At 43.1% G+C, this 27,027-nt stretch overlaps 2 protein-coding genes across 2 annotated transcripts in view; one reads left to right on the forward strand and one right to left on the reverse strand.

Annotated features, from left to right (window-relative positions):
- apba1a (amyloid beta (A4) precursor protein-binding, family A, member 1a) overlaps nucleotides 1-6,659 on the forward strand; it is a 38,061-nt gene extending 31,402 nt beyond the window's left edge. The window contains exon 13 of the transcript XR_004332241.1: nucleotides 6,648-6,659. The gene's annotated coding sequence lies outside the window, so the exon portion shown is untranslated. The remainder of the gene's footprint in view (nucleotides 1-6,647) is intronic.
- On the reverse strand, nucleotides 1-25,249 carry fam189a2 (family with sequence similarity 189 member A2). The gene is made up of 11 exons (XM_032517250.1): nucleotides 24,546-25,249; nucleotides 21,188-21,244; nucleotides 17,491-17,601; nucleotides 7,962-8,078; nucleotides 6,819-6,926; nucleotides 5,463-5,596; nucleotides 5,206-5,341; nucleotides 4,382-4,451; nucleotides 2,881-3,096; nucleotides 2,099-2,424; nucleotides 1-942 (listed from the first exon to the last, which is right to left on the reverse strand). The coding sequence occupies exons 1-11, from the start codon at nucleotides 24,822-24,824 to the stop codon at nucleotides 655-657; spliced, it is 1,842 nt and encodes a 613-aa protein (XP_032373141.1). The 5' UTR covers nucleotides 24,825-25,249; the 3' UTR covers nucleotides 1-654.
- Nucleotides 25,250-27,027: the final 1,778 nt, after the last annotated feature.

A 27,027-nucleotide genomic window follows, 5' to 3' on the forward strand; every position in this document is an offset into this window, starting at 1 on the left:
TTCTTTTAGTCAGTGCACAGCAGGTTAAACATGAAATAATTAAAAATGTGTCTACAGACAAGCAAACAACTCAACATATAGCAAAACAAAGTTCCCATGATTAATGAATATGAATGCATGAATATTCACTAGTAAGTACCTTCCTATTTTCTCAATGGTTGGTACCAAACTTCTATCCAAGGAACTTTTTGGGAATTATTAATTATTAAGGGAGAATAAAGCATTACTGTTATATTAAAATCTGAAAATATTTAAGCCAATGCATCTACATTTATTAGATAACATGTTCTAAACAACACACACACACACACACCACACACACACACACACACACACACACACACACCACACACACACACACACACACACCACACACCACACACAGCACTTTAAATGCTGGGTACCATGTTTCAATACAAGGTGTCCATAGATTTTGTATTTCAGAGATAAATTATCATAAAAACAGTATTAGCAGAGCAAAACAAAGTAATAAAAAAATCTGCACTCATTTACTCACTTGTGCACACACGCATGCACGCGCACACAAACACACGCACACGCACACACACACACACACGTTTCCTGTTGGTTTAGCAACAGATAAAGCAGCATCCAGCTGTGTTGCCATACAACATATTTCTATACAGTTGGTTTTCAGATCACCGTCTCTCTAAAGACTCCGATCAGACTGTGGGGGCGTTCGGGTTGATCCAGGCGGGACCCTGTCCTTGACCCCGCCCTCGACCCCACTCTTCTACTGTTGCCTTGAGGTTCCAGAGACTCAAGGGTAGGACAGGTGAAGGAGCTGAGGTCCCCGCAGCTCTGCAGGTGCAGCAGGTCGGGCCTTCTCCTGGGGGGGCGGGGGAAAGTCTGGGAGGAACTGTCTGCTGGCTGCTGGGGAGGTTTAGGCTGACCGGGACCCATCTGGGAGTCAGTGAACACCTGAAAGCACACAGGAGACTAATGTGCATAGACAGAACAAACATATGATTTCCTAATTTGTATATATACAAATGTTCAGGGGCGTAGTAATCTCTGAAGTCAGGGGGACAGATTGTTTAACAAGATGATGTTTGTTGAAAGATTCTCCCCCATTTGTTTGATTCTCCAAATCGCTGAATCCATGTAGCCTACCTTCATTTATGACTGATGGAAACACATTTCCATAAGCCGTTCCATACAGTTTTACTGCTGCATCTCGCCCAATGGGAGACCTGCTAACATCTCAACTTGCCAAACAGAGGCGGATGAACCAAATTTGTGGCATAATATGCAAACATTGACATTTGAATCCATTACTCAGATGGACATTGGGACTGTTTTGTAAAACTAGTGGTAGTAAGGTGGTGTTAGTGAAATAAAAAAATAAATAATGCGTTGTCAAAATGTCAAAGTCTTGACCCGGGATGACAACACAAGGGTTAACATTTCAAAGTGTGATTATGTGAATAATCCTTTGATGGTAACAGCATCAGCCCCTTTTGGCACACTGTGTCAGGGTGTCTTTATGGGCGAGAACCTTTTCTAACGGTCGTTTGTCTTATAGTCAACCAATCCTGTGTGCAGACCCAGACCAGCAGTAAATGTCTCAGCTAACAAATCCTGTGTGCACACGTGTATGTATCACAGGCTGATGGATCATAACATGTCATCAGTGAGACACACTGCTGCACTGGCTGACATGTTCCTCCATCACCATCAAAACACAGGGCTAAGCGCCGGACGGAGCCACGGTGCCTCTGCTAAATAGTCTCAGGAAGGAACTTGTTTTGGTGGAACATGTGTACGTTCAGGAGTAGATTTAGTTGTCAGCAGAAACCTCAGATTGGACAGATAGTCCAGCTAGCTGTCTGGATTTACCCTGCAGAGATCTGAGGACCAGGTAACCATAGTCCTCAGAAATCCACCAGAGGTTAGAACGCCAACACAAAGAAAGAGGACGGGGACGGACATCTGGCTGAATTTCCTGCGGCACCTGAACAATCCAGAAAACGTCCTTGATATAGACTATAACGACTATTCCCAAGCCTCCTTTTTTGCACTTGACCCTATTCAAATGTGAAACCTCCCCAAAACCGATGTCTGTGTGAACTCCTACCTGTTCTATGTAACTGGCGCAGCGTACAGCCTCCTCCATGTGCTCCTGGTCTGACTGCAGGACACTCCGGATGCTGTCCACCAGCTCCTGGACCTCGGGGGCCAGGCCCTGCGCCGCCGGCTGCTCCAGGATCTTCCTGACCAGCTGCTGCGTATGCCGGTAGCTCTGGTAGTCCACCATGGAGGAGGGCCGGGGCCGGCGGGGCGCCCTCCTGTCGCCGTTGCCCCGTCGCAGTGTGACCTGGCCCTGGGCGTAGGCCGCCAGCGCGGGCTGGGACGTCTGGGTGGAGGAGTCTGTGGTCTGGGGGGCGTCGCTGCTGCTCAGCGCTGCAGCAGACATCACAGGGAAACAAGATGGGTCAGCGTCTCCAATTATCTATGTGTACATGGCGAACTGAAGCCATGTACCATCCACACGTTGTTATGCAAATTAAGTAATATAGAATGAAAATGTCTTATGCAAACAGTGTAATTCAATTGAATTTAATGAATTTTGACACAGAGTTTGTATGTTGGATCTCATCTGATTTTTTCGTCTAATGCGTTAAGCGCTGATGGAAACCACCGTGTTTACTGCAGTAACTTCACACACATCTCCTCACACAGCAGAGGGGGCAAGTATTGCATTATTGTGCGGGAGGGGCTAGTTCGTCCTGTGTATCCGCTCCAATTTTCTTTCTTTCTTTTTTAAGATTTTTTTTTTCTCGTTTATAGAGGAAACGCTGCTGTGTCTCATCATCTGATAATCTCATCATCTACAAATAATAAAATAAAAGAGCCAACCTCTGTCAGCGAGGTCCATCAACACCGGGTCGCTGGTGGAGCGGTGGATCCTTGTTCTTCTCCAGGGGGGCGGTGCTGGAGAGGGGGGCTGCTGCTGCGGAGGATGAGTAGGAGGAGGAGGAGGAGGAGGAGGAGGAGGAGAAGGAGGAGGTTGGAGCTGGGGTTTGGCTTGCGGAAAGTGGCCCGGTGATGCCGATACCATTTGGGGACTCCTGTCTTAGACCATAGACAGAGAGACACGTGCTATTAGAACAAAAAGCCGTGTCTGACACGTTAAATCAAATGACACAAGAGAGTCTCCAAAAAAACAATGCAGCAATGAGTCCCAGAGACGTCTTCACCACAAATGCTGTGAAAATGTACTTACTATAAACTATAAAAATGCAGTACAAGTGTGGCTGATACAAACACATAAGGGAAACCGCTTTACAAATCTGACAGGGATCACATGAATGCTCCAAGCAGCTGAAGGTGTCAGGATCCTGAACATGATGAGTACAGGACGCACCCAGCAGAACCGTCAGAGCAGCAGACTAAATGACTGAAGCTGCACACTCTTCACACTGGTATGTGTAGAACAGATTGTTCCTATCATGTAAAATACAGACTGCTTGAAAACTTCCTAAAACCCACAACTAAAAGTCCAAAGGCCAAGTTGCACTCACGTGTTTTCATGAATCTTCTTGCTAGTCACATTTCTACTTTTGACAGCCGGGTCAAAGACTCCCTTTACCAATTTACATACACTACTTTAGTTTTTTATTGCAAGTGCTTTGTAACGATTGGAAATGTCCTAAAGTACATTTAACACCTAAACTCTTTTAGAAAATTGATAAAATAACTATATTATTCAGTTAGAGTCACATCAATGATTTATAGCGATTGGTTTGACAGTTCTGGCTCTGCTTAGAGATTCAGGCTACATTTACATCGCTACGTTTTGGTTTAGAAATTATTATCTTCTGCTACGTTTCCCCCTCTCATTCCCCCTGCTCTGTTGTTTTCCCCTCTCATTCACCCTGCTCTTTCCCCCTGCTCTGACGTTTCCCCCTCTCATTCCCCCTGCTCTGGTGTTTCCCCCTCTCATTCCCCTGCTCTGGCGTTTCCCCCTCTCATTCCCACTGCTCTGACGTTTCCCCCTCTCATTCCCCATGCTCTGGTGTTTCCCCCTCTCATTCCCCCTGCTCTGACGTTTCCCCCTCTCATTCCCACTGCTCTGACGTTTCCCCCTCTCATTCCCCCTGCTCTGGTGTTTCCCCCTCTCATTCCCCCTGCTCTGACGTTTCCCTCTCTCATTCCCCCTGCTCTGTTGTTTTCCCCTCTCATTCACCCTGCTCTTTCCCCTGCTCTGGCGTTTCCCCTCTCATTCCCACTGCTCTGGTGTTTCCCCCTCTCATTCCCCCTGCTCTGACGTTTCCCCCTCTCATTCCCCCTGCTCTGGCGTTGCCCCACCCATCGTCAACTGCCAATCTAGGGGACATGGCCCAACTCAATGTCCTACCTCCAACAGAGGCTCCTGGTGCCGAGGTAGTTGGGTTGATAGTCAGCTCTGTCAGGGCGATCTCTGGCTCCTGAAATAAAAAGACATTAGTATCGTTTTGCCCAGAAATAGGGCTGGGTATTGTTCAAAAACATTCAACACCGGTACGGATGCCTACGTCACACAACATCATGAAAAGGATTTCAAAGGAGGTCGACCTTTCCTTCTTTTTAAACATAAAATCATTTGTAAAATTGCGTTAGCTAAACCCACCAGACTCTATGTAAATTTTTTAGCAACTTTAGCATTGCACACTATCCTTCATTCAAAGTTGACAGAAACAAAATAAAAGTATGAAAAGTTGTTTTGGGTTGTCTTTCCACTTTTCCAACCATACCAACTCTAGTTTTGGTTGAAACAAACAGAGTTTACCAATTTACATGTAAAAAATATTTTGGCTTTATACATGCTAAAAGTATTGTTTTTTTAAATAGAGTCTGGTGGGTTTAGCGGGCGCAACCTTACAGCTGTTTCTGGTATACAAAAAGGTCTCAAAGAGCTTTTAAAAAGGTCTATCTGTATAAGGATCCTTTCCATAATGTTGTCAGACCCTTAGAATATTAATCTGAATTACATTGCAGCCTGGTCTGTGGCTGCCGGTTACAGCGTTCTCATTTAATAGTTTGTTGTTCCCATCAGTCTCTTGGATACAAAAACATAGGGAAATAGGGTCAATGATTAAAAAAAGACAAAAGTACCCTTTAACAATTACTATCTGCCCATATATTTTTATCCGTTTTTATAAACTTGGGCTCCAAGGTAATGGATGCAGATTTAAAGTGTACCTGTGTGACTGCATTGGTGGAGCTTCCAGCAACAGCCTCGTATGGAGGTGGGGGGTCTAAAGGACAGAAGACCTCCACCCCTTTGATCCGGGCCCCGTAGATATGAGGGAGAGGGATCACACTGTCACCGAGGATCCTGAAACACACGAGTCAAACACACAGTCAGTGCCGAATTGTGTTCTATCGAGCTAATGTGACACAGCAACACTGAAAACAGGACTAAAGGAAAGAACACAGAGGATGGAGAACAGCGTTACCGGCGAGCCAGGCGGGGGGTGTATGAGTAGAAAGTGGAGAAGTAGGAGGGGGGCGGGGCTGGGGCCACAAACTCATCTGGGTCTGGGACCTGAGCCGGCTCCTCCCTTTCTTCAACTGTGGCCCTGTGCTCGTCCTATCACAGAGCGGGGACATGTGACATCACACAGTATGTTCAACGCTATTATATCAAAAGCATTTTTGTCATTTTTGTATGTTTGTTTTGTTTTATATGTATGTGTGTGATGTATGTACAACCATTAAGTTATTAATTTAAAAAAAAATCTATTTATAGAGTTATCATGACGACGCGCTAGAGCTGTTTTTTTATTTGCTTTTTTCTGTCAAAGGAATGTTTTAAATGTTTGTGGTTTCTCTACGTTGGATTTTGTTTTTGGAATTTAAAAAAAAGAATACAAAATCAGATGCACTTCTTTAGAACTAAAGACAAACTATTAAAAGACTGCACAAACTATCTACGTGGTATCATAAGCCGAGGTGCAGGGCTTTCTACAGCTTTTAATGGAACATGGACATAAGGAAGGAATAGTTCAACATTTTGGAAAATATGCTTATTTGCTTTCTTTTGCAGAGTGAGATAAGAAGATCAATATCATTTTAATATGTGTGCACTCCAGTCCCAACTGCAAACAGAAAACCACGACATGTCACTTTGATCGCAGACTACACCAACGAGATACTACTAACCCCAGGAAGACCAGAGACCGCATCACCGGGGGCTATCAATAAACAGCAAACAGCAAGCAATAAACCATGCTCATTAGCAGGAATGAACAAGTCACGGTTTCAAAACCACTAAAATGTTCCGTCATAGCGTACGGGCTGTTGTTTTACATGTCGTTCAGGACAGAAATCCCTCTTCCTGCCAGTGTGCAGTGTGTTAAAATACATTGTGTTCAATCGGGAAAAAAAATAGTTTTCACCCAGACATTTCAAAATATTACATTTTAAAGCTGTACTTGCAACACCGTGAAAGCGTGACATTTTCGCTGAAGGTTATCATACTGTCAGAATCTCATTCCAGCCCATGCCGACTCAGTTTGTTGTTGGTAGGTGTATTTTGGAAAATATATCACATAAACCGGTCTATGGCAGATATTAGACATCTGATTTCTCAGATGACAGAAAACAGTTAATAGAAGCCAATAGAGAGGCAGAGTTCAGAGCTTCTGTTGCTTCATATGTCGGTGTGTGAAACTGAGACTGAAAGATGTATTCACAGTAACATCATCATCTCATATGTTAATTCTAATTTGGATACCTCCGATGCAGAAGGATTGTGGGTAATGGCCAACATTGGCTTTGGAGCAGCAGAGCTGCCAGTGCAGTGGTCGTACCGTACACGGTGTTCTGGCGGTGAAGATCTGCAGGTATCTAAGGGCAGCAGCCATGAGGCACACGGCTGTGGTCAGAGCGTTGAGAGCACACAGCGCAAACAACACTTTCTGGGAGAGGACAAAGACACAGGTCAGATCAAATAAAGCAAACACAACTATTTTGATTGTTCATGATTAGAGAAGAGAAAGGGCTCCATTTAGCCACAGGCTGCAAAGACAACCCGTTGATGAGTGAGAGTTGGAAATGTGCTTTGCAGAAATGGATGAGAGTTGTATGAAATAATGCAGGAGAACAGTTGTATCTAGGTAGGGTAGGGTTGGGTGGGTGGGTGGATAGATGGATGGATGGATGGATGGATGGATAGATAGATGGATAGATGGATAGATAGCTTTATTCATCCCAAAGGAAATTTTAGGCATCTACTAGCAACCATAACACAACAAACACATATACACACATATACTACACATACATAACAATAAAATAGATATCACTCACAGAAATTCAATGACCATGATAAGGTGAGATACTATGGTAGACTCTGTGTGCAATGGTGAAAAACAAGTGAACAATGCAGTAGAGCATGATTAAATAATATAACACACTCAGCGGACCATTAACAAACATTTGGTCATCCTTTAAACCAGCTGAACGTGTGGAGGAAATGTGAAGCAATTATTAAATAAAGTCAACCATAACCAATACAGTAATGTGTGTATGTTCTGTGTTTTGACTGTAGCGCAATCTTCACTCAGTGTGTGGCACACAGGGGTTGGTGCGGTCACTGAGTCCACTATTCCTCCAGACTAACTCCTGCTTGGATCATTGTCATTCGCCTGAATTAAGAGCGCTTTCACACCTGTAGTTCGGCGGTCTGTCTGTCTGCTGCTACTTTGAGGATTTCATCAACAAGAGCAAATACAGAATATGCCTAAAATGTTATCATTTCAAATAAACACTCTCCGACACGTAATCAGTCCGCAGTGATCTACAGTGGGTGACTCTTGCAGTAGATGTGAATGCGGGCATTGGTAGTCAGGGCGTATTCCCTTGTCAGCTGCCAGTGAGCCCAGCAGTGAAGGATAGATAATAGTACAATATATATGATACTAATTACTTTATTAAAGATAGATAGAGCGTACCTTGAGCAGGATCCTCATGGTGCTGCAGGAGTTGGCCGGGTGGAGCTCCAGCTTCTCCTCGAGACATCTGGAGCTGGACGAGAGGGAGCAGCAGTAACACACATCTCCAGCGTCACTCTGAGACACACACACACACACACACACACAGATTTTGATATGATTTCTAAAATTCCAAAATTCATGATGTCCCACAAAGGCCAAGGTCTCTTCATCGGGAGTAGCTTAAAATACTACAACGTACAGAATTAACCAAACAGCTGACTCAACCAATCAGCCAGATAATAATAATAATTGAATAATTTATACTGTTTATTGATCCCCAGTGGAAAATTACAATTTACACTCTGTTTTTTTGTTAGTAATCACTACACACAGGCCTGATGCAGATACAGCACATACTAATCCACGTATGTGTGTGACTGTGACAGGAATGTATATCATGAAACTCGCTGTGTGACGCTGCATCTGAATTATTCTGTTGGACCTTTAAAGGTTATTACAGCTTGCCTCTGGCTTCTCAGACACAAAAGTGGCCATATGACCAGAGTCGCAGAAATTTGTTTTTTGTACAGCATCGGAAAGAATCACGCAGCGCACAGTGTCAGCAGCACAACACAGAGAGAACATAACAAACAGTAAATAATAATCATTAGCTTCCTAATGCCTACTGCTTTATATCTGATGACTGGTCTGATTATATTTTATGGATCTATATATATATATATATATAATAACCCTCATGTTGTCCTCAGGTCAAATTGACCTGTTTATCAATATTCATTTTAACTACCCAATTCTAATTACCCAAAATAACATGATTGATTCCACTCAACGCTCTTTGGCAAGTACAATTTTGGGGTCTTATACTGTATATTGCAATTGAAAAAACAAATGTGTTTTTGAAATAGTGTTGAGTAAAAGTCGACATACAGTCAGGTCCATAAATATTGGGACATCAACACAATTCCAATCTTTTTGGCTCTATACACCACCACAATGGATTTGAAATGAAACAAACAAGATGTGCTTTATCTGCAGACTTTCAGCTTTAATTTGAGGGTATTTACATCCAAATCAGATGAACGGTGTAGGAATTACAACAGTTTGTATATGTGCCTGCCACTTTTTAAGGGACCAAAAGTAATGGGACAATTGGCTGCTCAGCTGTTCCATGGCCAGGTGTGTGTTATTCCCTCATTATCCCATTAACAAGGAGCAGATAAAAGGTCCACAGTTCATTTCAAGTCTGCTATTTGCATTTGGAATCTGTTGCTGTCAACTCTCAATATGAGATCTAAAGAGCTGTCGCTATCAGTGAAGCAAGCCATCATTAGGCTGAAAAATCAAAACAAACCCATCAGAGAGATAGCCTAAAACATTAGGTGTGGCCAAATCAACTGTTTGGAACATTCTTAAAAAAACAAAACACCAAAAGACCCGGAAGACCACGGAAAACCACTGTGGTGGATGACCGAAGAATTCTTTCCCTGGTGAAGAAAACACCCTTCACAACAGTTGGCCAGATCAAGAACACTCTCCAGGAGGTAGGTGTATGTGTGTCAAAGTCAACAATCAAGAGAAGACTTCACCAGAGTGAATACAGAGGGTTTACCACAAGATGTAAACCATTGGTGAGCCTCAAAAACCGGAAGGCCAGATTAGAGTTTGCCAAACAACATCTAAAAACTTTGACTTTGGAATGAGCTGCCTCTACATGTCAAACTGGCCCCCAGCCTTCCGGTTTTTAAATCGCGACTTAAAACACATTTTTATTCCCTGGCTTTTAATACAGCATGAGAACTGTATGTTGTATTTGTCTGGTGTTGTATTCTGTCTATTTATTGTTCCAGTTCTATGTACAGCACTTTGGTCAACCAGGTTGTTTTTAAATGTGCTCTAGAAATAAATTGATTGATTGATTGATTGATTGATTGATTGATAAAAAAGCCTTCACAGTTCTGGAACAACATCCTTTCGACAGATGAGACCAAGATCAACTTGTACCAGAGTGATGGAAAGAGAAGAGTGTGGAGAAGGAAAGGAACTGCTCATGATCCAAAGCATACCACCTCATCAGTGAAGTAGTGTCATGGCGTGGGCATGTATGGCTGTCAATGGAACTGGTTCTCTTGTATTTATTGATGATGTGACTGCTGACAAAAGCAGCAGGATGAATTCTGAAGTGTTTCGGGCAATATTATCAACTCATATTCAGCCAAATGCCTCAGAACTCATTGGACGGCGCTTCACAGTGCAGATGGACAATGACCCAAAGCATACTGCGAAAGCAACCAAAGAGTTTTTTAAGGGAAAGAAGTGGAATGTTATGCAATGGCCAAGTCAATCACCTGACCTGAATCCGATTGAGCATGCACTTCACTTGCTGAAGACAAAACTGAAGGGAAAATGCCCCAAGAACAAGCAGGAACTGAAGACCGTTGCAGTAGAGGCCTGGCAGAGCATCACCAGGGATGAAACCCAGCGTCTGGTGATGTCTATGCGTTCCAGACTTCAGGCTGTAATTGACTGCAAAGGATTTGCAACCAAGTATTAAAAAGTGAAAGTTTGATTTATGATTATTAATCTGTCCCATTACTTTTGGTCCCTTAAAAAGTGGCAGGCACATATACAAACTGTTGTAATTCCTACACCGTTCATCTGATTTGGATGTAAATACCCTCAAATTAAAGCTGAAAGTCTGCAGATAAAGCACATCTTGTTTGTTTCATTTCAAATCCATTGTGGTGGTGTATAGAGCCAAAAAGATTGGAATTGTGTTGATGTCCCAATATTTATGGACCTGACTGTATTCCAGTCTGTGATTATCCATCAACATCCATTCCTTTAATTTTAGTCTAAATAATTCCTCATTTCTGCTTCTCTAACTCAAACATTAGGTATGATTTCCTATAAATGAGGTTTATTGACCATAAATTTCAAAATAACTGTAGAACTAGAGTTAATAAGTTAGTGTTACGTACTGTTGAAAACATAAAAAAGGGATAAAAACGTAAGACAAAAGTTAAAAACATTGATAAAACAAAAGTGTTGATTTCCAATTTTGACGGGAAGACAACACATGGGTTAAGGGCGTGTTTTTAATTCAAACCAACTTTTTTTTCTAAACTTATCTAGTCGTTTTGGTGCCTAAACTTAAACTGTCATCGCTGCATGACGCTCACGTTTCCCGACTAAACCTTACCACCACGGCCCCTGAAAGGAGGGTCATCTGGCGGTGCCTGTACCCGGCTCACAGTCACCTATTGGCGGCTAAACAACTGCTACTGGTAGCCGGCGTCCTGGAGCTCTGTAGCGTCTAAATACAACCAGCAACTGCTGCTCTGATATCATCGTTCTATGGCTCTATAGGCTATATATATATACTGTATATGGTCTTTGGTGAAGTAGCAGTGATCACTTTGAGGGGGGGTGCATTTTGTCCCCACCAAGGATAAAAATAATTCAGCTGAGGCAGGGATATGTAGACCAGAAAGGGGGACAGACAGAGGAGAGGAAACCTGCAGAACCTGGGAGGAAGGAAAGGTTAAAAGGTCACAGCTAGCAGCTCTGGCCTGAACAACACACTCGTCACATTTCCTGCAACAAAGCCAACAACAGCCCCGGGGACAAACGTATTGCTGCACGCTGATCTTCTCCTGAACACTGCGTCCTGTGTTCTCTCTACAGAAGAGTTATTGTAGAAAAATGATTTATTATTAATGATAGAAACAAGTTAAAATGCCTTTCAGGGCTTCCGTAATCCGGAGAACAACTGTAATAATGGCAATATAATACCTGTAATGTTACTATAAAATGAAAATAATCTCATGAAATCCTTTTCTGTCAAGGGTAAACATCGTTGAAATGCACCAAAGCCAATAGCGGATCACAGAGAACTGCAAAAATACCACAAATACAATCTAGTAATAATCTAATAAAATCTTTCACTGGGTCAAAATTCAACTAAATCCTAGATTTCTAACATTTGAGAGTAGCAGTGCCGATGTAGGCCAAGTTTGAGTTCTTCCTATTTCTACACATTTCTAACTGATCTTATGAACCACTGACAACTCCTTAATAACTGCCTTGTAATTGATATAATACTTAATCATTCATAAAGTCAGATAATACAATCCTTGAACACATAATAGATGATATTATTTATCAAGAAAAAAAACAGTTATAACAGTGTTTATGGATTACATAGTAATGTGTATTAACGTAGGAACAATGCTTTATAAAATGATGAATTATTTATAATACTTAACTCATGCTTCATAGGGCCCTATTTTAATAATCTAAGCGCATGGCGCAGCTACGTTGCTAGTTTAACGGCGGAAAAAAGGGTCAGTAAGCCAGGCGCATGGTTTAAAATGGCTGTCCTCAGTGTCTTCATTAATGTGGTAGGTGTGTTCTGGGCGTGACATGCAATCAACCAATCAGAGGTCTTCTCCCATTCCCTTTGACAGCCAGGTGCATTTGGACCTTGTTGCATTGCGGTTATGATGGCAGATTTGCACCTTAATATTTTTATTCTTAATCTTTTGCATGTGTGTGTGTGCTGCTGCGCTTCCCTGTGTGTGTGTAACAAGCATGGTGTGCACGCTGTGCACGAGCATAGGAGCATTTTCCTAATGCTCTGTTCGAATAAAAATGGAATGCTGCATTATTGACTTTAGAACAGGTTTTTGTTGGTCAATGGCGTGATCACTTCTCGCTGCCACAAGATAGCAATACACCCAGAATACACCTGAACACACCTCCCCATAAGAACATCATACCTAAAATGCACCTGAACACACCTCCCTGTAAGACCAGCATGCCCAGAATGCACCTGAACACACCTCCCTGTAAGACCAGCACACCTAGAATTTACCTGAACACACCTCCCTGTAAGACCGCCCAGAATGCACCTGAACACACCTCCCTGTAAGACCAGCATGCCCAGGATGCACCTGAACACACCTCCCAGTAAGACCAGCACGCCCATGGGCACAGGTGCTTTTGCTATTTAACCCTCATGTTGTCCTGGGGTCACATTTGACCCATTTTCAGTTTTTTCATCACAAAAAAACGGGCCTTCCAAATAAGATGAAAATGTCAACATTATGAATTAACTTTGGAAAAAACATTAAAAAAAGCACCCCCAACATTGAAAATTGAAACAACATTGAAAGTGACAAAAATGTCAGAAAAAAGGCGATAACAGTGTTGGAGAAAAACCTTTTTTAATGGTTGACAGGAAGACAACACAAGGGTTAAATGACGTGGGCATGGGACAGGAAATTAACAACTGGGTCGGTCTTAAAATAGCAAAGAGATGGACAACTTTCATTACTCAATGCCAGACCCTTAATCTATCAGATTTGGGTCTGGATTTCCAGGCTAGTCCATACTGCGATTTTGATAAAATTGTAATTAATTGTGCAGCACTAATATCAACACTAGGTAACCACTGTGAAGCAGTGGCATTGGTGCGTATTTAATACATGGCATAAGCCATGTAGCTTAAAGACATGTTTCAGCATATTGCTGTCATTATGTTGTTTTACAGACATGAGCTGCTGGAGCATTGCTGTCATGTTTCTGTGAGTTTGTGAAATAAAGCCACATTTTGGACCATTTCTTCCTCTTTGCCATTTGATTCATTTATTTAGCACATGTTAAAAACAACATGTTACATATATGTAAAATTAAGTTTTTAAAAACGTGCTAAGGAAACCCAGAAAACCCCCAGGGGGCATGGCATGTTGGGTTTCCTGTAGTAATGCAACAAAAAAGGTAGCATTTAGGAAAATAAAAACATAAGGTCTATGAAAAAGGGACAGGAGAATGGAACAAATAAATGAGGGAAGAAAACAAAGAATGAAGAAAGAAAGCGAGACAAGGAAAGGTAATCATTAAAAAATATAAATAAACAGGGTCATGACTCCTACTTGTTGCAAGTTTCCAGCAGAGCAGACGCATGATTCTGATAATGTCATTGTTTTGTGATGCGCATCTGTCATAAAAACATGCCGACCTCGATAAAAGAAATTGATAAACTCAGAGGCATATGATTCTGACGGATCGGACAATTTGGACCCGGATCTTGATTTCCGTCCCTACGCACTATTGCCCAGTGAGCACAGTTCAATCTTCTTTGATTTGCCCTTGGCATTATCCTGATCTTACGTTGTACTGTACAACAAACAAAAACATTTAAGCCAGTGAACTCAAAGTGTGCCTCTCCCCGGGAACCATCACCTTATCGTGGTGGGGGAGTTTTTGTGTCCCTATAAACCCGAGGGTTTTTGTCTAGCTTTTGCTCCTGGGAGGGGCTCCCTGGGAAAAAGTCTCGGGGAGGGGGGCCCGACAAAGGGTTTTAAAACTTCGTGGTTTAGCACGGAAGGGGGGAGAACCCCCCCCGAGGAAGCCCGGGGGGCCCCCTCGGGGCCCCCAAAAGGGGGGCTCGGGCGGCGCTGGGGGCCCGGGGTTTTCCACGAGCCCGGGGGGGCACAGCCCCAAAAAAAACGTGGCCCCCCTCCCTCCCCCTGGGGCCCCCCCCCCTTGGGGGGAAACCAAAGGGGTCGGGTTCCGCTATATGGTTTTAGCGAGGTCAGGGCTTCACGGCCAGAAACCGGGGGCAAACTGGTCTGGGGCTGGGAAAATTTACCTCTCTTGGGGGGCCGAATTGTCGAGGTGACGCAAAAACCCTTAGATCTGGTGGGCTTACCTCTACCACAGTCTCGGGTTCTGGAACCGTTTTTCCGGATAGGGTTGGACTCTGTCCTACTCCGAGTTTTTCCCCTGGTGTAGGCGCCGGGGGGGTGTGGGTACCCCAAACCCCCGGGGAGCCCGCGGCCCTTTTGGGTTTCCCCGTGGGCGGAGGGGGCGCCTCCCACGCCCGGGTGGGGGGAAAACCTGACTGTTTTTGTGCATATCACCAAAAAAAGTTCGATATTTTGGGGCCCTTTTTGGGGCCTTGAATGGATCCCGTATGGGGCCCAAGGGGGGGTCCAATCCTGGGGTTTAATGCACACGGGGGCATGATGGGGGATACTTTTAAGGGTGATTTTAGGGAAAGGCCTCCATCTAAACCGATGGGGGTTTTTTGTTGGGCTTCTTGCTAGTCCCGGATTTCCTCACAAAAAACCCATGTTCGAAAATAGGGGGCTCATAAGTTACTTGGGACCAGAGCACCCAGGCCAAGGTCCCTGATCGATTTTATAACTTTTCATCTGACTGAGGGCCTATGTTTTGGACATCGGGGGAAGAAGGGGGAGAGCTGGGCAAATGATCCCCTGGTTTGGGGGGGGTCAGGGGGGGGGGGAAACTCTGGACGACCGGGAGGGGCCCCAAAAGGGGATTCGGTAAACTGGGGCCCTCTGGAGGAGGGCCCCCGTCCGCGGGCTTTCAAATCACACCTCCGGCGAGCTTTTCGTGCTCCCGGGAGGTTGGGGCTTGACCCGAGTGGACCTTTCAAAGCTTCCCTTCAAGCCTGCGGCGGCCGTGGGCTTAGGGGTTTTTGTGCCTCAGGGCGGGAAACCCCCAACCCCTGGTGGACAAACCGTGGCAGGGGGCCGTCCGAGGAAAAGAGTCTTTCCGGGGAATTTGTCTCGGAGGCTCCAGCGTTGCAGGGTACCCACGGGGGCCAAGGCGCCCTCGCTGGACAGAGGCAAGCCGGGGGTGGGGAGTTCGGAGAAAACAGAGAAAGGGCTTCGGGTCGGGACCAGTGCCTGGAAAACCCTTTGCCACCCAGGGAAGGGAAGCGAGGAACATCCCAACTGTATCATAGGGTGGGGCCTTGTTACCTCAAATGAGGGGGTATGGCGGGGGAAGGGGCACTTTGGAACTCCTAAAACCCGCGACCGCCCTCTTTGGGGCAGCTGGAGGGTGTGGGGTTGTCGCAATTTTCCCCGGTGGAAGTCGCTGAGGGATCAAAACCCCCCCCGGGAAACCCCCGGGATTTATGAATCCTCCAAATGCTGAACTCTGGGTGGGGGGCTTTCTTGGTTTAAAACCCTCTTCAACTTGCGTTAATCTGGGACGGTCCTAAGGAGTGGCGACGGGGGGGGGTTTCCCCCTTAAAAAGGGGGGCCAAGGGGGGTGTGCCATTACAGGGGTATCCACTTCTCACCTCCCGGGGAAAGTCTACTCCAAGTCGGAAAGGAGGTTGGCCGATAGTCGAACCTCGGTTGAAAGAACATGCGTTTTCCCTCCTTTTCGTGGAACAAAGGGTCGATCTTTACTCTCGCAAGGATCTTTGGGGGCGGGAGTAGCCCAATCTACATTTTTTGTGGCTGGAGAAGGCGTATGACCGGGGCCCCCGGAGAAATTTTGGGAGGTTGCGGGGAATGGGTGGGGGGCCTTTTAGGGCCTCCATCTCTGTATGACCAAAACGAAGCTGGTCCGGGGTTTTTGGCAGTAATCGGACTCTTCCGGGGGTTGGCCTCCCCAGGGGCGCTTTTTCACCTCCTGTTTTTTAAAAATTTTTGGACAGGGTTCGAGGGGTATCGGGCGGGAGGGGGGTTTCAGTTCGTGGGTCGGGGTCCATCCGCTTTTGCGATGAATGGGCCGATGCTATCGGTCTTGCCTTCACACTCACTGGAAAAGTTCGGACCAGGTAAGCGGCTGGTGGACCAAAAACCCCTAAAACTGAGGCCATGGTTCTCAGCGGAAACCGATGGGGTCTTTTTTTTTCGGTGGGGATGAGTCCTTACCCCCAATGAAAGTTTAAGTACCCTTGGGTCTTTTTCGCGAGTGAGGGACTTGGGCGTGGTTGGTCGAAATCGGAGCCCGTCGGGATTACTTCCTTTTTTCGACCGTTGGACGAAAAGAGCTAGCCCAAAACAAAACCTCATCTACCGGCAATTTTTTCCCTACCCTCCCTATGGCATGAGGGTGGTCAGACCGAAAGAACGGATCCGGGGACAACGGCCGAAAAGGGTTTTCCCAGGGGTGGCTGGGGTCTCCCTTAGGAAGGTGAGCCATTTATCCAAAGGACCGAGTAGAGCCCTGCTCCTTCGCGTCGAAAGGAGCCCGTTGGGTGGGTTTTGGCATCTGGAAGGGGCCTCCTTCCCTCCCTAGGGGGGGTTTTTCCAGCACGGCCCCTGGGGGGGCCTCGGGAAAACCCGACAGGGTTGGGGGTTTATCTCCAAACCCGGCCCGGAACGCCTCGGATCCCCCGTCGGGTGGTGAGGGGCTCGGGAAAGGAAATTTTGGGGGCCCCTACTGGAGCTGCTGCCCCCGCGACCCGATACCGGAAAAGCGATGAAGATGAAGATGAAGAGATAAAGACTCAAAGTGGACACTCGTTCCCATCCAAGGGATGAAAGGTAAAAATAATTCTTTGTTCAATCACTATCCTCTGTTTTAATTTCCGTGTTTTATCCACGGTGAACTGGTTCAAGATGGAGTGCATCAAATTAGTAGGCATGATGTCATTTTCTCTTGACTCACCACAGGAAGAAGAGAGGGAATCAGAGAAAGCGTGATCTAGAAATGCTGAGACCCAAACCAGACAGAGACAGACGGGTAAGAGGCTCACCAGTTGGCAGCTGGTCATACTGGAAACCAGCTGGGCGCCCTGGCAGCACAGGATGAATCCAGCCAGATTAAGGAGCACACACACCACAGACAGCAGGACAAACACATTGACCTGGAGATGGAGGGATGGGGAGAGGGGGGTTGGATGAAAAAGGAAGGGAAGATGGATTATTGTGGTTTAAAACCTTGTGTCCAACCCTGTGGACATATTCAGTACAAAAAAAAAAAAGGTTCAATAAACATGATGCGATGTAGCATGGACCACACAGACAGAGGGGACATGAACACTGTCACACTCAAATCCCAGCTTTCTGCAGGTTTCACCGAGACTTTTTATGACCTTTTTAGGGCCATTCTACATGACATTTAAGCCCTTTTATTACATCAACCAAGCCCTAAATTCACACAAATACATTTTTTCAACTTGTACTTTCCCACAGCTGAAGAATAAAATCTCTTTAATGTCTGTTGTACATCCCAAAGAGACTTAACATTCAAAGTGTAGTTTTCTACTCATATTTTCTTTCAATTAACAAAAATTCTCTGAGCATCTTTCGGAATATGTATGTTGCGCAAGTTGATATCATCATGAAGTTAAAAAACAATATATTCTGCACCCCCTCTATCAAATAATCGAGTGAGATCCAGTACGTGAATCCGTTTTGGTAATGTTCAATTATTCTATTCATAAACGTCTTAATACGGTGCATTTGTTGAAAATCAGAGAATCAGTGTCAAATCATAACAAAAGTTATTTTGAGACACTTTACAAATAGTAGGTCTGGACCACACTCTATAATTAACAAAGACCCAACAATTTCCCCCCAATAACATGGAAGCTGATTGGCTGCAATAAAAGTTGCAAGTTGGTCTCATTTGGCATCATAATACAGCAAAATGATATTTGGACCAGCAAAAGAAAGAGCTACGACACCACAGAATGAAAAAAGAGCATTAGAGGCAGCATTACATGGAATTTAAAGAAATTAATAGATATAGAATTTTAAGATTTTTTAAGGCCTAACATTTTGAGGAAACCCTGAATAATTTCTTTTTGAGGTAAAAGGCATTTTCAAATGTATTGTTAATGTGTTAGGTACTGAAAGAATACATGATACTGGATTGATTCACTGATCTAATAACTTTGAAATATGCCTTTATTTTGAAAGTCCCACTTTATATTTATTCTTTTTATTATAAAGAAATAGTTTCTTTTTCATTTTAATGTCTTAAAGAGCTCAGTAACGCATATATCGGGAAGTTGTCGATTCTAGGACTGCACCATATGAGGAAAATATGCGATATGCTATAACGTGGAATATTGCGATACATGAACAGATATTAAAGTGTTCTCAGTTCTGCTGCTGTCCGGCTTCAAGATACAACACTAGGAAATCATTACCAACTTTGTTCTATTGAACAAATTAAACATTGAATTGAATATAAAAGTCTGCACTAAAAAAAGGACGACAGTTACATTTTAAAGTGCAGTTTTCTACTAAAGTTTTCTTTCAACTAACACAAAGTGTCACAGAAACGGTCTATTTGTGTGACATTATGTAGTGTTATTTACGCGCTCTGGTTTATTATCATCTCTTTAAACCAATCACAATCTCTACAACGTCCCTCTTAGTGATGGCGTTGCATAGTTTGCGTTTTTGTTCAAAGGAATTTAAGTTTCATAGCTGAAGTTTGTATTTTTATACATTTTATTTATCGGAACTTTAATATATTTTGATGACAATGAAACAAATTATTATCATATTATTTTAGTGAGAAAGCATAAATAACTACAAATAACTAGTGATAGGGAAATCTGTTTGTTTTTTAACGCGCTTCTGGATTTTAAAAAATATATATATCGGCCAATATATCGGGATATCGGATTTTTAAATAACCAAATATATGTATTGGTATTGGCCTTAAAAATCTGCAGAGATCTGAGGACCAGGAAACCATAGTCCTCAGAAATCCACCAGAGGTTAGAAGGCCAACACAGAGACAGAGGACGGGGACGGACATCCAGCAGTATGTCCGGTGACACCAGAACGTGCCGTGGATATAGACTAGCTTGCACGGTAAACCAAACAGCACATCAGGGTTAAATGCTGCAGGTAGTGATGGGACAGTGGGGAGCAGCCATATCTCCATCTGCATAGCAACATAACCACCTCCTGTTACCGTCCTGCTGCTGGGTGGAGCATCTCCTGACTACTGACAGATGGAGGTTGACATAATTATTGAATGACTTCTTCATTACAACTGGGTTTGCTCGGCTGGAATGTACAGATACACAAGCTGCTTGTTGGGTCTCTGACAGATTGGCTGCTCAACCACTCTTTAATGTAGTATTAAACCACACTTGCTGATACCATGGTAACACCCAGTGTCACCAAATCTATCAGAAATGGTAATTATCACAACACAGGTGGAGCCGGTAGGCATAGTTTTTGATGGGTGACATCCCACATAAAGCATCCAAAGAAACAGATAGACTTCATTATAATAATAATAATAATAATAATAAATTGAATATATAAATGGCGCTTTTCATGAACTCAAAGCTGCTTTACAGGGCAGGAAGATAATAAAAACCATGCACATCTAAACAAAATAAAACTAGATTCAGGCACAGATGAAAAGGGAGGGGGGCGTGGGGCTATGGATAGGCAGAGGTCAAGAGATGGGTCTGGAAGGGGGACTGGAAGATGGTGCGGATCTCTTGGGGGAGGGAGTTCCAGAGCCTGGGAGCTACCCTGGAGAAGGCTCTGTCCCCAAAACTGCGGAGTTTGGACTAACATGCCTCCATGTTTTCTTTCTTTTTTTTTACATCTTCGTGTTGTTCCAGTCTTTACAGATTTGTTAATTAGCTTTTTTAGTTTTGAGTAGATTTTCCTCAGTACAGTATGCATTACCTTTTCTCCCTCCCTCCCATTCATTAAGTGTTCCGGCTGATCAGTTTGTGGGGGATTTGGAAAAAAACCTATTTAATTACACTTCTCCATATCTGTCTTTTCTTAATCTTTTCTAATCTGATGTGTGAAATCATGTTCCACAGACAGCCAGCAGTCTGCAGTTGTTTTTATTCCAACTGGTCACCAGTGCAGCTGCTTTCAGTAGCTGTGTTTCCATAAACGTATTTTGATGCCCATTTTGAAGTATTCCATTAATGGAAATTTGTGGAAAGTAATGGGAATTTTGTGGAATGTGGAAAAAGAGATGATACGTTAAATGGGATATGGCAAAAAACAATGTAGTGAACATTTAACTCTCATGACCGATCAGCTGTTTCCTGCCAGCGTCTTGCTGCTGCATTAGAGGTATTGCAATAAATTGTCTTTAACTTTGGACATGAAACATGGCCAACACTAGCTGACATAGAAGAGCTATTAAAACTTTCTCAATTGAACCAAATTCTAAAGACATCTAGCCATTTTTGCTCCAAAGCAGTTGATGCTGGATCTAATTTGCATTTCATTTCAAAAGTTTGCTTTAACTTTACTTAACAATTGATTGATTGATTGAGTCTCCCCCTGAAGGAGTGCTGATCAATAGATGGGGGTGATTAAAACTTCCAGACTGTTAACTCTTCATGGAACATGGTTGGACATCCCTAGGTGATTAAATTTAAATGCAAAACAACATTTTAATGACTGTAATAATTGCTTTATAGAAGGTACCAAGACCATATCCCTTACCAGTAAGAGCATGGGCCTTCTCCATGTTGTGAGGCCCACAATGCCTGACAGTATGACCTGGAAACACAAGGGGACAAAATATTGTCATGTGGTGCAACAAAGAACCCTACAAACAGATATATACATACAGTGGTGCTCAAAAGTTTACATACACATGCTTAAGTTGACTAAAAAGAGGAATAAAAAAATCATGTTTTGGAAATTTATTTTAATACCTAAATTAAAAAATGAGGTAAAATCCAACCTTTAAGGACACCAATTTTCTTTGTGAATGAATAACGTATTGTAAATAAATAAATGTTCTTATTTAAAATACAGGGGTCATAAGTATACATACCCCTATGTTAAATTCCCATAGAGGCAGGCAGATTTTTATTATTAAAGGCCAGTTATTTCCTGGATTCAGGATATTATGCATCCTGATAAAGTTCCCTTGGCCTTTAGAATTAAAATAGCCCCACATCCTCACATACTCTTCACCATGCTTAGAGATAGGCATGGGATACTTTCTATAAAATCATCTCTCAATGCAAATCAAACCAGGTATTAGTCTAACTGAAATAAAACCATGCCTATCTCTAAGCATGGTGAAGAGTATGTGATGATGTGGGGCTATTTTAATTCTAAAGGCCAAGGGAACTTTATCAGGATGCATAATATCCTGAATCCAGGAAATAACTGGCCTTTAATAATAAAAATCTGCCTGCCTCTATGGGAATTTAACATAGGGGTATGTATACTTATGACCCCTGTATTTTAAATAAGAACATTTATTTATTTACAATACGTTATTCATTCACAAAGAAAATTGGTGTCCTTAAAGGTTGGATTTTACCTCATTTTTTAATTTAGGTATTAAAATAAATTTCCAAAACATGATTTTTTTATTCCTCTTTTTAGTCAACTTAAGCATGTGTATGTAAACTTTTGAGCACCACTGTATGCACATACCTAACCCAATCTGAGCTCTGTTCATAAATCTCAATTGTTACTTTTTAACGTGCCCTTCAGCGTCTCTGCAAAACATTGGGTGTTTGTGTGTGTGTGTGTGTGTGTGTGGTGTGTGTGTGTGTGTGTGTGTGTGTGTGTGTGTGTGTGTGTGTGTGTGTGTTTTGTTGTGTGTAGTGTGTGTTGACTGAGCAGGCCACATCCTGGATTGCGGGACATCTACATTAATAAAGGGGCTGGTACCATAAACTGGCCAGTTGTCCATTAGTGTCCTCCTTGAGGCCATTTCCTGGCTCAGAGTTCTGAGTTCTCTGTGAAAACTGAAGTCACCAACTCCCCCAAAACTAAAAATACACAGCTTCCTCCCCTCTCAGCTACAGTCCATGATACAGGGCACCAACATCCATGTTCGGCAGCTTCCTGGCAGTAATCATTGCCCTGCAATAGCACAGCGTACTGTCCTGTGTTACAAACGGTGTGAAACCCAGGAATGCTGCAGCAGAGACTGGAAAGGATAGTGAGAAGCTTTATCCCTTAATAGCTTTCAATTGATGGAGATATATAATATGAGCAGAGAGGCATTCTCTGCAGAAGGTAAGGGCATTTAATCCTCTCCACAGACTGGAAGGGCAGCAGAATGAGATAGGGGGGGTCGGCTTATTATTATAACTAGTGATCATAAAATGTTTTGTGAAAGCTGCCAGTTGTCTGTAATAGTCCAGCATTTTGTTCCCATCTTACCTCTGTTTGTCCAAGATGTATTTAGCCTAATTTTGACTGGAACCAGGAGGTAAACGCTGACCTAAGTGAAATAATGCACATCTGTCTTGCATTCCTATCTTGCTTAATGTGTCAAAAAGAAATATAGTGGGTAAAAAGCAATAACGGTGTTATAAGGTGTTAGCATTAGAAAAGAAACATGATCACTCCAGCACAGCTTTGAATCCTTTAGAGGATTTTTCCATCTAGCTAGGGCTGGGCAATATGGAGAAAATCATGTATCACAATATTTTTGACCAAATACCTCGATATCAATACCGCAACGATATTGTAGTGTTGACTAGTGGTACTTTCACAAAATATTTATACAATTGAGATTTTCGATAAATAATCATCAGTAATGTGGATATAATAACTAAGTGTGTAAAGGCCAATAATAGAACAGTTACAACAGTCTGGTAAGTTCAGAAATGACATAACTTTACTATTATGCAGACTTTAAAACCAGGAAAAGACAACACTTATGTCATATTGGCCTACAATATTACAATATCCAACATCTAAGACGATATCTAGTCTCATATCATGATATCAACAGAATATTGAAATATTGCCCAGCTCTACATCCAGCACATTTATTTACTAAATTGTTCATGTCACAGGGAAGGCAGACAACAGCTGGGTTAAGTAGAGTCCCATGTCTTCATGAGTAACATACAAGTCAAGCTGCAAGTCTTTCAGGTCTCTGAATGATCCCCATTAAAATGACATTTGCATTTGAAGAAGTCCAACCACAAGTCTTGTTAACGCAAGTTTGAAGTCAGTCGAGACAAGTCAAAGTGTCAAGTCAGGTTGCAGGCCTTTCTTAGTCTTTCAACTGCAAGTCCTAATGTCTCTACCTGACCCCTGCATGAAACAGCATTTGAAAAATTGTCTTTTAAAGACATGTTACAAGTGGTTCTCTTTTGTGAGACCAAGTCCCTATAAAGCATTGATCTGTCATTTAATATCAATAATCTGACAGTTCATTATCTACATAACTTTATTTGGTTGTCAAATAGAAAGTGAGCACACCTGAAATGTTGCTAATGGCCCCTCATTGCTTCATCTTTGACTTACTGTGTGCACAACTACAGTAGAAGCAGGTGTGTAAACTGTGCCATGGACAGTTTGTTGGGGTAATACGCAATTCTACCATTTGCCTTTGTTTTCTCTTCGAAATAAGTTGCGACACTCTGTTGGTGTCTGTCAGACTGCAGCCTTTGGACGGTGTAACTGCAGATAATTAACCCCAGTAATGTCTTGCGTTATAGGGTGTCGTTTTTCTTTGACAGAGACCTGTATTGCGCACACTACAGTGAAATAGTAGGCTAACTAGCACTCCACTGGCTCTTACAGTAACGGGATCCTCGAGGAATCATTATGTCATCCCTGAACCTGACTGGGTGACAGTATTAATGGAACTAGTCACAGTGGCTACAGCTCATATGTTTTTGCGATACGCTAGTGTTTTATTTCTGTCGTTGTTTCCGTTTTTAAATATAAAACTGCCTTTGCCTATCTGTAGGGTTTATTCTACTGTGTATAGCCTACGGAAATATGTTATTCTGTAATTTGCCTCGAGGCACAATTGTCATAAAACATGAAATGTAATGCACACTGTTGATACACAAGCCCGGGGCTAACTTACCGAGGAGCCTGCCCAGAAGGGACACGAGTTTCGGATTGGGGGTGAGTTGCTGAGGGACAGAGCTCCAAAGCACAGCGCCACCATGGAGCCGCCGAGCAGCAGCTGCAACAAGCCCAGCGAGAGCAGCGGCCGCCCGGGCAGCAGCAGCCGAGAACCGCCGCTGGCAGTCCGCGAAGAGGCGGACAAGCCACGGGGTCGGTTTCGGTAAGACGGCTCAGCGAGCTGAGAAGCCCCGATAACAGGACAGCAAGACCCCGGCAACACCACCGGGAGCGACATGTGGGGCTCGACGGGCACGACGAAAAACAAAGAGTCTCCCGGAGCTCGAGCTCCTCCACAGCGGCGTTGTTTTCACGGATAGCGGGGTGGATCCTCGCTGAGTTCAGTGGAGCTGCTCGCTGCTCCTGCCATGACGGTTTCCAGTTCGAAATAACAGGCTCGCGCAGCGCAGCGGCTCGGATTGACTTTCACATATTTTGGCAGCGAGTTGAGAAAAGTCCGGACGGGGGAGGGGCAGAACAGGCCATGTGTGACATGTAACATGTAAACAGGCAGGGTGTCTTCTCGTCACCTGAAAAATATCCTGAAATACAATGCACACTTGAGGCCTGGCTTGCACAGCATTACACACACGTATTAAATACGCTACAGTTGTTTACATTTGTTTCCCATTGGAGGGGCCAGTCTGTATCAGGCCCGTGTGCAAACTTGTGAAGGGCAAGGGCTTGAATAGAAAAAGGACCCCCCCCCTACCGACCACCTAGATATTTCTCCTGCCGTTATATTGCTGGCTAGCAGAGGTTGGAAGAGTAGCCAAAAATTGTAGTCAAGTAAAAGTACTGTTACTTCAGAATAATATGACTCAAGTAAGACTAAAAAGTAGGCCTAGTGATACAAATAATTACTTGAGAAAGAGTAAAAAAGTGCTTGGTAAAAAAAACTACTCAAGTACGGAGTAACTGTTAAGTAACGCCTGATTTATTAAAAAAATCATCAAATTATGACCTGCACATAGGAAACTTCTAACTAAATAATTATAATCAGATGCTAGCTACCTGTTTTAATAACTCTTAGCTATGGAAGCTCTAAATGACATTACAAAATGTGTTTCTTTATTATAACATTTATTCAAACATGACTCTATATGCTACTGAACACAAGTATACTCAACATGAAGGGCGATCAGACTCAGCTGCTGATGAGGGTGTTGCTTCAAGACTGCAGACAGAAAGCTGTAGGTTAGTCCAGTGGTTAACCAACCTGTCCTGGTAACATTAGGTTAGTCCACTAGTTAACCAACCTGTCCTGGTAACATTAGGTTAGTCCAGTAACCAACCTGTCTTGGCAACATTAGGTTAGTCCACTAGTTAACCAACCTGTCCTGGTAACATTAGGTTAGTCCAGTAGTTAACCAACCTGTCCTGGTAACATTAGGTTAGTCCACTAGGTAACCAACCTGTCCTGGTAACATTAGGTTAGTCCAGTAACCAACCTGTCTTGGTAGCATTAGGTTAGTCCAGTAACCAACCTGTCTTGGTAACATTAGGTTAGTCCAGTAGTTAACCAACTTGTTCTGGTAACATTAGGTTAGTCCAGTAGTTAACCAACCTGTCTTGGTAACATTAGGTTAGTCCAGTAACCAACCTGTCTTGGTAGCATTAGGTTAGTCCAGTAACCAACCTGTCTTGGTAACATTAGGTTAGTCCAGTAGTTAACCAACTTGTTCTGGTAACATTAGGTTAGTCCAGTAGTTAACCAACCTGTCTTGGTAACATTAGGTTAGTCCAGTAACCAACCTGTCTTGGTAACATTAGATTAGTCCAGTAGTTAACCAACTTGTTCTGGTAACATTAGGTTAGTCCAGTAACCAACCTGTCTTGGTAACATTAGGTTAGTCCAGTAACCAACCTGTCTTGGTAACATTAGGTTAGTCCAGTAACCAACCTGTCTTGGTAACATTAGGTTAGTCCAGTAGTTAACCAACCTGTCCTGGTAACATTAGGTTAGTCCAGTAGTTAACCAACCTGTCCTGGCAACATTAGGTTAGTCCAGTAGTTAACCAACCTGTCTTGGTAACATTAGGTTAGTCCAGTAGTTAACCAACCTGTCCTGGTAACATTAGGTTAGTCCACTAGTTAACCAACCTGTCCTGGCAACATTAGGTTAGTCCAGTAGTTAACCAACCTGTCCTGGTAACATTAGGTTAGTCCACTACAGTCCCTGATAAAAGTCATGTCGCTTATCTATTTTGTAGAAACACCTGCTATTAACCTGACTTTTAATTAATCAATTGGTGTAAGAAATAGCTCGTATGAAAAGCTAAAACCCTCCCAAATGATGTTCAATGCACTGAAATAAATTAGTTTCACTAAAAAAAGATTATTTAAACAAGACAGAAAGGTCAAATTTTGGCAAGATAAAAGTTTTGTCGCCTATACAGAAATTGAACAAATTTACTACAAATACTAAAATATGTCAGCAA

This window comes from Etheostoma spectabile, chromosome 5 (genome assembly GCF_008692095.1).
Source record: "Etheostoma spectabile isolate EspeVRDwgs_2016 chromosome 5, UIUC_Espe_1.0, whole genome shotgun sequence".
NCBI lineage: Eukaryota > Metazoa > Chordata > Actinopteri > Perciformes > Percidae > Etheostoma > Etheostoma spectabile.

Bases quoted from the DNA above. Each gene is read 5' to 3' on its own strand.
- fam189a2 (XM_032517250.1), bottom strand. From the start codon at position 24,824: ATGTCGCTCCCGGTGGTGTTGCCGGGGTCTTGCTGTCCTGTTATCGGG. The intron at 5,342-5,462 runs GTAACGCTGTTC...CGTGTGTTTCAG, and splicing joins ACCCCCCGCCTGGCTCGCCG to GATCCTCGGTGACAGTGTGA. The intron at 2,425-2,880 runs GTTGGCTCTTTT...TGTCTGCTGCAG, and splicing joins GATGGACCTCGCTGACAGAG to CGCTGAGCAGCAGCGACGCC.